This window comes from Ziziphus jujuba, chromosome 10 (genome assembly GCF_031755915.1).
Source record: "Ziziphus jujuba cultivar Dongzao chromosome 10, ASM3175591v1".
NCBI classification, from domain to species: domain Eukaryota; kingdom Viridiplantae; phylum Streptophyta; class Magnoliopsida; order Rosales; family Rhamnaceae; genus Ziziphus; species Ziziphus jujuba.
The window spans coordinates 22,337,462-22,349,191 of record NC_083388.1 but is presented as its reverse complement, the minus strand read 5'-3'; the positions used below and the strand labels follow the sequence as shown (position 1 = coordinate 22,349,191).

Below are 11,730 nucleotides of genomic sequence, written 5' to 3'. Positions count from 1 at the left end.
ATAACCTTATTATTTTATTTTTGGCAACATTAGTTTCATTATAATTTAGAAGGGAGAAATTTCATCCAAATTAAGAGAGATATATTCAATTTAGAATTTGAAGGATTTTAAAAGTCTTTAAAAAGCTTAGAGGTATTCGATTTAGATTTTAAGATAATTCATACAATTTTAATGATATTTAATTCAAATTTTGATAAATTTTATAAAAATTTATTAAAATTTAGATATATTTAATTAGGATTTTATATAATTTTTTTAAAATCTGTTGGTATTCAAAAAGTTATTGATTTTAAAAAATTTTAAAAAATGATGGATTTGTTTAACAGTAAAATTGTGACAAAAATTATCAATGTAAAATTTAGCTTCAAATACAAATATTTTTTAAATTTTTAAGAAATCTATAGAATTTCATAACAATCTATTAAATTTTTTAAAGTCTATAATTATCTTTAAACCAATTAAATTCTAAATTGAACATATTTTTTAAAATTTTAATTTTAAAGATAAAGATGTATTTCAATAATTTTACTAATGAATTTCAGTTATAATAAAAAGAAAAAAAAAAAGAAAAAAAAGAAGGTAGGTTGAAAGATTTTTATTTATTTAGAAAAAATGGGTTTTTCAAAATGGATATGGATGGTTAATTTTGGAGAGCGACGTTACATTAGAAAAAAAAAAATTAAAAGGAAAAAATCAGAAGATATGGACAGTAGGTGGTGATGAAATGTCAGAAGCTGACAGGCACATATTACGGCAGTTGATGATTCCAGCTTGGGATTGATGCAAGAGCGGTGCTTTTTTTTTTTTTTTTATATAAACAAGTTACAACCCAACAGATCAATCATTATTCCTCTGCAAATTTCAAAATTGCGAGCTCTAAGCCTTAAAATTTGTGTGTATGAGAAAATTTCCGAGTACATATATAGCTACATAGTACTTTGATTACATATAGATTAAGCAGAGAAAGTTTTGAGTATAGGTTTTTGATTCTGTAGCTAGACCAATAATGGCGAAAGAAGTGGAGGTGGAGGTCATTCATTCATGGTCTACTCCGAGATCTCTCAGCACCAGCCTCATGTACTCTTTTGCCCAGGTTTTCTTCTTCCTTTTCTTCTTGCTTGCCCAGAAAATGTAAGAGGAAAAAAAGATATTTCTTGAAAAATTAAAGTTAATTCCTTGTTTTTCTGAATTACCAATTTATTTCACTTTGCGAGAAAAATGGCAAATGGGCGGTTTGATTTTTTTACAAAACAATTTTCCTTGGAGAAAAATTTCTGACATGGGTATGTTCTGGGTCAGAATTGATATGGAGGTGTTACAACAAGACCATATTTTATTATTATTATTATTATTTTTTAACAAATGTGCGTTTAAATATATACAACATTTTTTAGTGTTCATATGATTAGTGTTATACCATGGGAAAATTAATGCGTGAGATTTGAATCCTGAGTGCTAGCTAGAATTTCCTTCCTTTTTGGTCTTTGTATTCTTGTAAGACGAATCAAAACTGTTGCATTTGGATATTTATGAAACCTTTTTTTTTTTTTTTTTTTTTTTTTTTTTGAGGTGTTTCTTTGAAATTTCATAGCATCTATAATTCTAATTTGTTCCCAAAAAGCAAAACATTTTAAAGTTGGTACAATAAATTAACAAATAATATATCAGTTGTTATAATAAATCAATGTTATCTTCTATTAACTAACATCTCTTATTTATTGATAATTTAATATAGAGGGATGACATAGAAGTGATCGATGAACCTCTATATTCAAATTTTCTTCGGGTCACAGGTTTTGAAAGACCCTACAGGGATGAGCTACTTTCCAAAATGGTATTGTGTAAATGTTACTCAACCATCATTGCCTTTTTTTATTTTTTTACACTCCACCAATTCTTTGTTATTGTTCTGTCATACAAATTAAGTTATCAATTTTTATCATGTAATATCAATCCAAGCATAACATATATTATAGTTTCTAGTATTTCTTTATTTACTTATTTATTTATTTATTTTTTTCTGATTCTCCTTTTTCCACATGCGACATTGACTTTGTAGTCATTTATACTGAAATAGGACCCTGACGGAAATAAGGTTGTCAAAGAAGTCATTTTCGGTCGCGGCACAAAGAAGTATAGGTTCTGTAAGGTGAGAAATTGAAATTGCATTTTTTCAATTTTAACTCCAGCTATAAGAATTGAATTCTTTTTGGTTTTTTTTTATTTATTTATTTATTTATTTTTTTAGGATTGATATGCAACTTTTTTTTTTTTTTTTCATATCCATTTATATAATATACATACAGACTCATATACATTTATTTATTTTTATGAAAATATATTAGGTTGTAGTTATTACTTTTTTGTAAATAGATTTCTAACTTAACTTATGTAGAAAGTATGTATTTTTCATTCTTTTTCTACTCACATTTTGCTTATTTTGCGTGTGTGTATATTATTTTATTTAATATAATAACCTGACATCATGATTTCCAACAGCATATAACATCAACATTTTATAAGAATTCAATATTGTAAAACGAATCTTGATTAATGAACCACTCAATTTTGTCAACCATGTTTAGGTGATTTTAAAAGTATATTAACTTTTCTCTGTAATATACAATAATAATAATAATATCGTTTATGGTGTACTACAGCATATAGCAAAGCAATGGGTGTCTGGTTTACCGAGAGACTTAATGACGAAAGGAAAGCACTTCATATTGATTCGTAGTCCCCTTGACATTTTGGTAAAGAATATGTAGCACAAAGTATAATATTAATTTTCTCGTTTATTTGTCTAAGAATAAGTTACATTGTAAATCAGAAAAAGCATAAAACTTAATTTTTGTGGTTAAGAAATTGTTAAATATGGTTTTGTTATTGTCAGCCATCGTTTAATAAGGTAGTGCCACCTTCCTTTGAAGAGTTGGGTCTGGGATACTTGATATCCATATACAATGAGCTCTGTGAGTTGGGAAACCCACCACCGATAATTGATGCAGCCGAACTTCATGAAGACCCTGAGGTACTCTTTGAATGTACCTCTCTGAGAATACATATGTTTTATTTTACCAAATTACTTATATGTGTGGTTCTGTTTTATCTAAATCGTTGCAATTAGTTTGGTAATTGTGTCAGTCTTTTATTATATCTTATTTGGTTTTTTCATTCTTTGTGTTATTGTGCAACAGGCTACACTACGATGTCTTTGTGAAGATTTGGATATTCCTTTTCAATCTTCAATGCTCAAGTATGCAAATAGTGAAAGCAATTATTTTATTAGCATGGAAAAAAAGTTAATTTTAGTTATATTTAAGGTCAATACTTGCTCTGATATCAGATGTTGGTTTCTTTTACTGGCATAAATTCAGATGGGAAGCTGGTCCAAAACCAATAGATGGGATTTGGGCACCTTGGTGGTATAAAAGTGTACATAAATCAACATGTTTTGAGCCAGCAAAAAAGTACCCTGTGGTTTGTCTTTCTCATTGCAACCTTAAAAGTTTTACAATAGATTGTTTCTATGATGAGAGAGTTATTTATTATGCACTTCTTTCAGCCATTTACATTTGCTTACTATGACTTGCTGGAGCAATGCCTACCCCTCTACAACTCACTTCGACGCCATGTGAAGAAATCATTATGTCTCCTCAAGTCTCCCTTACCTCGTCCTGATCTTCCTGTTCCTGCCAACGAGAAGCTACTTGCATGGGTTGGTGATGAGCTTCTACCGCGTGAGAGTGCAAAGGTTATTTATTTTATTCATTTATTTCTTTATTTTTCTTGGGGACGTTTTATGATTCCAAGTTGACCAAGTTAAAGCTTGAATTATGCGCTAATTGTAATTAGTTTCTTGTTCTTTCTCTATCACATGTTCAAGGTTTCTGTGTTTGACTCTGTTGTCCAAGGCGGAGATTCAGTTTGGGAGGGACTCCGAGTTTATTCTGGGAAAGTATTTAAGCTTGAGGAGCATTTAGATAGGTCAGTGAAAGATAAGCTCTGTTTCTTTTTTTATGCAAACTTTAATTTATGAAGTTGAAGAATGCTATAGACTGAGAATTACTAGTAAAGGAATCAAAATTAGATAGCAAACAAGTACATACTGATTAATGTTTAAATTGTTATTAGCTTAATATTTTAAGCCTTCCTTTTACTTCTGCTAAAGAGGTTAAGAGAGGAACAACTTAAAACTAACATTATTGTTAGAAAAACATTTGCCTGCTCATGTTTATCTCCAATTGTTGTAGGAAATATGTACCAAATGCATGAATATTAGCAACATCATCAAGATCCATTTATCAATTATAGCTCCTTCATCAAGAATTCCTTAAAAAGATTTTTTTTCATTCTATAGGATGTTTGACTCTGCAAAGGCTTTGGCTTTCAAAAATGTTCCTACACGAGAAGAGGTGAGTGTTTCTACAACCGATGTATCGAGTCATACGTTGATAGATATTCTTTTCATTAGCTTTTTTATCTGCAGTTTGCAAAGTTGTTGGTTCATTTCAGATTGTATTTTGCAATTGCAGGTCAAAGAAGCCATCTTCAAAACTCTTATTCGGAATGGAATGTTTGACAATGCACACATCCGACTAAGTCTAACACGTGGAAAAAAGGTTTTCTAATAAACCTTTTTTTCTGGAATTGTTATATGTTGGTGTAGCTTATCATTGAATGGATAAAGTCTGATTTACAATCAGTTCACAAATATCAAGCATCCAAGCAGTGGGTTGTTGCTGTCATTCCTATCTAAATTGCTTCTTATTCAGCTAATCTAAGCTAAAAAATGATCAATAATCTTTTCTATGTGGCTATTAATGGCCTATTAATCACTAATGATAGGCAACATTTTTTACTTCTTCAGGTTACCTCTGGCATGAGCCCGGAGTTCAATCTTTATGGTTGCACATTAATTGGTAAACTGAAAATTTGTGTCCCCTTTCCCCATTTGTCAATGAAATACTCTAATGATATAAGAAATCTTATGTACATGCTTCAAAAATTTATATATTCAGACACAGTTCATTTAATCTTCATTAGCTTACGACACTGATTTTCATTATCCATGGATGTTGTTTCTATGTATATGCAGTGCTCGCAGAGTGGAAACCTCCTGTCTATGATAATTCAAGTGGTATAACTCTGGTTACAGCTACTACACGTCGTAATTCACCAAATGTAAGTTTGTATTTTTTTTTTTTCTTTCAATTTTCTGTAATTTTTCCTTATATCAGTTTACTTGCTAATATATGATAAAGTAACAATCCTGTTTCCTGTGTCCCAAGTTAATGCAGTTGCAGGGTCTTTTACAGCTATTGATATGAAGAATTCTGTACTTCTATTATGTCCTTAATTTTATTTAAATGAAATTACCTCTTATAGAAATTTCATATTTGAATACAAGAGGCTTTTGGTGTGTAATCTGATAAAATTTCCATTGTCCTTCCAGAACTTGGATTCGAAGATTCACCACAACAACCTTCTGAATAATATACTTGCAAAGGTATCATCTTATTCACGCATTACCTCATTAATAGTTGTTCGCAAAATATGTCTGAATGGTTCTGCAACAAAATAAGGAACTATGGATTGTGATAACTTTTGACATAGCTCCAGTATGGTGCAGATAGAAGGCAATAATGCAAACGCTGCTGATGCAATCATGCTCGACAAGGATGGTTATGTGTCTGAAACAAATGCTACCAACATTGTAATTAAGGCTATAATTTCAGCTTTTCTGGTTTAATAGCAGTTTAGACTAGTCATAGCCACACTTTAACTTCCCCTCTCTCCCATACCTGGAAACAAAATGGGCAGAGAAACAAGAGCCACCAGGATACTAACAGTATAAAACCAAAAACATAACATGATACTTATATCATATATCAAGTTATCTCTTAAGATTAATGTTTTGAGATGTAGGCTCAATTTTATGCATATCAATCTAACGTAAACATATATTATTAGTTATGAACAACATTCAGTCATTCCTTGCCTTGCGTAAATCTTTTATATTAATATCTGTGTTGTGATTAATCATGCAGTTTTTGGTGAAAAGAGGCCAGGTCTTAACGCCTCATGCTGATTACTGTCTTCCTGGCATAACTCGAGCAACTGTAAGCTGTCTAAACTTCCATCTTCGTCTTGTAATAATTATTAATAGCTCCATAAACTTAAGCAATATGTGTAATACATATTTGACTAATGAATTATTTACATTTCTTCAGCCAGGTGACCAAAATATTTCTTTTATTTTTTCTTATGTCAGATCATGGAACTGGTGGTGAAGGAAAACTTGGTCTTGGAGGAGCGAAGAATAAGTCTATCAGAGTTTCATACTGCTGATGAGGTTTTTATGCATACATAAAAACACAACACACATATATATAGATAGATAAACATGTGCTTTAGAATCTCAACTGAGAAATACCCTGAAAATTTGTAAATATGAAGTAATAAATCAATATGTTATCATCAGCAATGTATGCATCAACATTGTTCATCATGAGCGATTTCTCACTTTTCTTCATGCAGGTTTGGACAACCGGAACAATGGGAGAACTGACTCCTGTAAGTGCCATATTAATTTTGCAAACTTGATGACTCATCATAGATGGATACAAAGGAATTCATATTGTTTTTCTCATCTGCATCTCAATCTTTTTACTACTTTTCAGAGTGAGCATGAACTCCTATAAGCTCTATACAAGAACTGATGACTAAAATGCAAATACCTCTTTTTGATGCTTTTCATGTTAGGCCAGCCTTCACAATGTTGTAATAGTTTCCTTCAATATTATTTGCTACAACAAGTTGAATGGATTTCATTTACCAGGTTGTAAAGATAGATGGTCGTGATATTGGTGATGGTAAAGTGGGGCCAGTGACTCGAAGATTACAAAATGCTTACAAAAATCTGACAGAAGAGTCAGGAGTGCCCATTCCAACCTACCATAAAAGTTAATTAAGACTGCTCCAACAGGTTGGTTTACTGCTCTTTTCAGCCATCATTAGTAAAATATCGAGTGTAGTCGTATGATCTTGTTATTCTCCATATTGATGATATTTCTAGGGTTGTGGAGAATTTCTATGATGCAGCCCCTGATGTGTTGCAGAGATGGAAGTCTTATGATGATTCTTATTTTAATTTCCGATACAGGTATGCACACAGAGCAGACTCCAACTACCATGCAAGAAATCTACGGTTTAGCCATTCAAGAGTGGCTGCCTGAAGTTGGAACCAACCACACATCAGATTGCTTCTAGGGACACATGAATAAAAGAAATTGCAGTGTTGTACCATCTCATCCTGCTATTTGAACAAAATTCCCTATGAAATTAATTTTAACAAAGTTGTACATTTTATTGAATGCCGTACAATGTATAAAAACTCAAAACGTTTTGCATACTTTGCTGGAGTTTGTGTGGAATGCAAACTACATTGAATTTGTTTACTGTAGAGACCTACTCACAATCTTCAAAAGCAAAATTGTTTTGGTTAATATAAAGTCAAAAATATTATTGTATTTAATAGTGAATTCAATCAATAATAAATATAATTTTAAATCTTAATTATGATTGTAATTAAAAAATTAAAAAAATGTTCAATTTAAATTTAGCCTCTCTCTCTCTCTCTCTCTATATATATATATATATTCATATACATTTGTGCATAAATATTTTTTTTTTCATTAAATCAACAAGATAGTAGTATATATTAAATATAGATATATTTAGTAGGTAAGAAAGCAACATTTCATATTTAGTTTTAAAAATTGGTTCAAATAAAAGCTAAATAAATTCAATGGCTATGATTAAAAATCTAGCGATATAATTCTATTAAGTCAACAACTATGATTAAACATTTTAAATATAATATAATTAAATAGATTGATATATAGGAGATTAACTTTATATAGATGAATTTTGTATTGAACATTTATTGCCCAAATTACATGTAATATATTATCCAAATTACAAGCGATTGTCAGGACCCTAGTCCCTCGGCATGGCCATGGCATGGTTTGTCTTGCACCATACCAAGGCAAGATAAGCATGGGCGTGTGCCTGTGGTGGGCACAGCGATGGCAAGCAAGACTCGGTGATATGCTGTGTTGGTGCATGGCAAGGCATGGCATGGGTTGGTGCCCAGCGTGCCTCACTCGGTGATATGCTGTGTTGGTGCATGGCAAGGCATGGCATGGGCTGGTGCCCAGCGTGCCTCAGTTGGTGATGTGCTGTGTGGGTGCGCAGCAAGGCATGGCATGGGCTGGTGCCCAGCTTGCCTTAGTGATGACATGTTGTGGTGCGTGTGTGGTGCATGGCTGAGCGTTGGCACGGGTTAGTGCCAAGATGGCGTGATGGGCGCACACTGCATGAGTAGGCATGCAGGTGTGTGGGCGCAGACCAGCGCATGGGCACAAGTGATGGTGTGGCAGTCTTGACGTGCAGACATGCAGGCTGCGCGCAAGTGCTTAGCGTTGGGCAAGTGTGCGGAGCATGTTGCGTGTGGTGTTGGGCGCACATGGAGTTGGGCGTCAGGCGCACGGGCAGCGCCTGACGCATGCGCGGATCGGTGCGTGCGCGCTCGCATGGAGCAGCGCCGGAGACACGAGAGGGCTGATGTGCGCGCGCTTGCGCGGGGGCGCGAAGAGCTGGCGCGTAACCCTGTCTGTACGTGGGCTGTGGGCTGCGTGGCAGGCAAGCAGGCAGGTTTCAGAGGGCTGTGTCTGCATGCCACACGTGGGCACCATGCACTTGCTGGGCTGACTTGGTTGAGCGGTTTCCAACAGTTATGAGCGGTTCCCATCGGTTACGAGCGGTTGGACTTGCTGGATGGTTTGGTGGCCTTCATGCAAGGGTGTTGGAGACCTAGTTCTTTGAGGTGGCACGAGAAGACATGAGACAGCATGTCATGAGTAGTTGGCGAGGCAACTGCAAGGCTAGGTGGCTTGATTGTGGATGGTCCAGCATACCCATGGCAGTTAGGGTTGTTAACTGCCAATTTTGTGAATGTAATGCTGGAACCATGCTTGAGACACCAGAGGAGTGTATTGTGGTGATCCTTGCATTGGTTCTTGGCCGGATTCCTTATTCTTAATGAGATAAAGAAAAAGGTTGGGGTGGTCCCCGTAAATATTGGTGTTGCTTTGTGTTGCCTTGTGTTGTGATTGTGTTGCTTGTCGTTTGCTTGGTGGCATTCGTTGCTGTGTGAGAACCTCGGTTTTATTGAAGGGATTATTGAGTAGGCTGACTAAGGAGGAGTTCCTTAGGCCGCACAAAGGCAGAAAAATTTGATTTGAATTTTAGCCCTTGTGACAATTGGTATCAGAGCCTGGTTATGGCTGGTGGTGCTGCGATTGAAGCCCTACGTGAGCGGGTGGCACGCCTGGAGAGTTATCTCGGTGCCCCTCCATCCGATGAATCAGCGAGTGTTTCTGAACGGATGGATCAATTGGCTGCAAACCTGGAGTCCCTATCTCACAGCGTTGCTTCTTTTATCACAGAAACGCAAGAGAAGCAGACGGCCTTGATGCAGGATATGGAGACTTTCACAGGTGTTGTGAAGGTCCAGTTGCAGGTGCTGGAGGGGGAGGTGGCTGTGTTTCGGAGGACTGCACACAGCATACCTTCCACTTCTTCGGTTGAGCCCCTTCCTTCGAAAATAAGGGTTCCTGAACCAAAGCCTTTTAATGGGGCTAGGGATGAGAAGGAATTGGAGAACTTTTTATGGGACATGGAGCAGTATTTTGATGCTGGCCATTGTCCAGACCATGAAAAAGTGATGATTACTAGCATATACCTCATCGGTGATGCTAAGCTTTGGTGGAGAACTCGTTTGCAGGACGATGAAAATGCAAACAGGCCAAAGATTGAGACGTGGGAAGTGCTGAAGAAGGAATTGAAGGATCAATTCTTGCCCTGCAACACTGCTTGGGTGGCTAGAGAATCTCTGAAGAAACTCAAGCACACAGGTAGTATTCGGGATTATGTAAAAGAATTTAGTTCTTTGATGTTGGACATCAAGAACATGTCCGAGGAAGACAAGCTCTTCAACTTCTTTTATGGGTTACAAGGCTGGGCACAGACAAAGTTGAGAAGGCAGGGTGTGAAGACCTTGCCTGCTGCCTTTGCCGCTGCTGATGGGTTGTTGGATTTCAAGTATATTGGCTCCTCATCATCTTCGAATGATAATGGTAAAAAGAAGAGTGCTGAGGGCAAGAAATCCAAAAATGGCAAAGACGGGAGTCGATGGAAGAAACGGAAGGAGGATGAGCCTTCCAAGTCCAAGAGAGTGGACCAATCCGGTGGGAAATCCAAAAACAGCATCAAGGGTGGTGGTGGCTGTTTTATCTGCAATGGTCCCCATAGGGCACGGGATTGCCCAAAGAAGGAGAAAATCAATGCATTGGTTGCTGAAGATGCAAGTGGTGATTGCAGTCAAGTGGCTCCTTTGCGTGTGGCCCCTCTTCAGTTGCTGAACGTGGTGACCGTCGAAGAATCCAAACTGCAGCATGGACTCTTATATGTTGCAGCAAGGATCAATGGGAAAGAGGTGATGGCTTTGCTTGATACTGGTGCTACACACAACTTTATAGCACAGAGGAGATCTCAAGATTTGGGGTTGAGTGTTATGCAACACTCAAGTCGAATCAAAGCCCTCAACTCGGCTGCACAGCCGGTGTGTGGCATGGCGGTGGCAAATCTGAAGGTGGGTGGCTGGGATGACGAATGCAGTTTCATGGTGGTCCCTTTGGATGACTTTGACGTGATTTTGGGCATTGACTTCTTCCTCAATGCTTAAGTGACCTTGACACCTTACAAGCGGGGTATGGTGATTTCGGGTGGCATGTGCCCTTGCTTTGTTGAATGTACCTTGGCTGGGAAGGTACAAGAAAAGGAGCAGCAGAAGGTGATTTTTGCTTTACAATTGAAGAGCGGACTGAAGAAGGGTGTGGACACTTTTGTTGCGGCTTTGGTGGAAGTTAAACCTGATCAAGTGGTGGAGGTGCCCGATGCAGTAGCCAGTGTTTTGGAGGAGTTTGCAGATGTGATGCCTCCTGAGTTGCCCAAAACACTACCCCCACGCCGCACATTTGACCACAAAATCGAATTGGAGCTTGGAACGAGACCCCCTGCTCGTGCCCCATATCGAATGGCCCCATCGGAGTTAGTGGAATTGAGGAAACAGTTGGATGAGTTGATTGATGCAGGGTGCATTCAACCATCCAAGGCCCCATATGGTGCTCCTGTTTTGTTTCAGAAGAAACAGGATGGTTCATTAAGAATGTGTGTGGACTACAGAGCCTTGAACAAGATCACAGTGAAGAACAAGTATCATGTGCCCAATGTACAAGACTTGTTTGATCGGTTGTCAAGGGCCTCTGTTTTTACAAAACTAGACCTGCGGTCAGGTTATTGGCAGGTTCGAATAGCGGAGGGTGATGAGCAGAAGACGGCCTGTGTAACAAGGTATGGCTCATACGAGTTTCTTGTGATGCCTTTTGGCCTCACAAATGCTCCTGCCACGTTTTGTAATCTTATGAACGATGTGCTGTATGAATTCCTTGATCGTTTTGTGGTAGTCTATCTAGACGACATTGTGATATACAGTGAGAATTTGGATGCTCATGTGGAGCATATGAGATTGGTGTTTGCAAGGTTGAGGCAGCACCAGCTGTATGTCAAGAAGGAGAAATGTGAGTTTTGTCGCTCGGAAGTGAT

General features: G+C 36.9%; 1 protein-coding gene across 7 annotated transcripts; it reads left to right on the top strand.

Moving 5' to 3' along the window:
- Nucleotides 1–675: 675 nt before the first annotated feature.
- Nucleotides 676–7,465, top strand: LOC107412011 (branched-chain-amino-acid aminotransferase-like protein 1). 7 transcript variants are annotated; one of them, XM_016019701.4, is made up of 21 exons: nt 677–791; nt 996–1,093; nt 1,736–1,834; nt 2,078–2,149; nt 2,661–2,753; nt 2,894–3,031; nt 3,198–3,256; nt 3,378–3,480; nt 3,566–3,754; nt 3,887–3,987; nt 4,361–4,415; nt 4,536–4,622; nt 4,871–4,922; nt 5,099–5,184; nt 5,456–5,509; nt 5,633–5,716; nt 6,051–6,122; nt 6,275–6,355; nt 6,541–6,576; nt 6,842–6,988; nt 7,166–7,465. In XM_016019701.4, the coding sequence occupies exons 2-20, from the start codon at nt 1,007–1,009 to the stop codon at nt 6,968–6,970; spliced, it is 1,677 nt and encodes a 558-aa protein (XP_015875187.2). In that variant the 5' UTR covers nt 677–791; nt 996–1,006; the 3' UTR covers nt 6,971–6,988; nt 7,166–7,465. The 7 variants fall into 7 exon arrangements, with proteins under 7 accessions (XP_048323708.2, XP_015875187.2, XP_060668279.1 ...); XM_016019702.4 differs by lacking the exon at nt 677–791 and adding an exon at nt 851–896; XM_016019703.4 differs by lacking the exon at nt 677–791 and adding an exon at nt 874–892.
- The last annotated feature ends 4,265 nt before the right edge of the window (nt 7,466–11,730 follow it).

Coding starts and splice junctions, on each gene's coding strand:
- LOC107412011 (XM_016019701.4), top strand. CDS start 1,007: ATGGCGAAAGAAGTGGAGGTGGAGGTCATTCATTCATGGTCTACTCCG. Junction 3,988..4,360: donor CTTGAGGAGCATTTAGATAG/GTCAGTGAAAGA, acceptor TTCATTCTATAG/GATGTTTGACTCTGCAAAGG. Junction 4,416..4,535: donor ATGTTCCTACACGAGAAGAG/GTGAGTGTTTCT, acceptor TTGCAATTGCAG/GTCAAAGAAGCCATCTTCAA.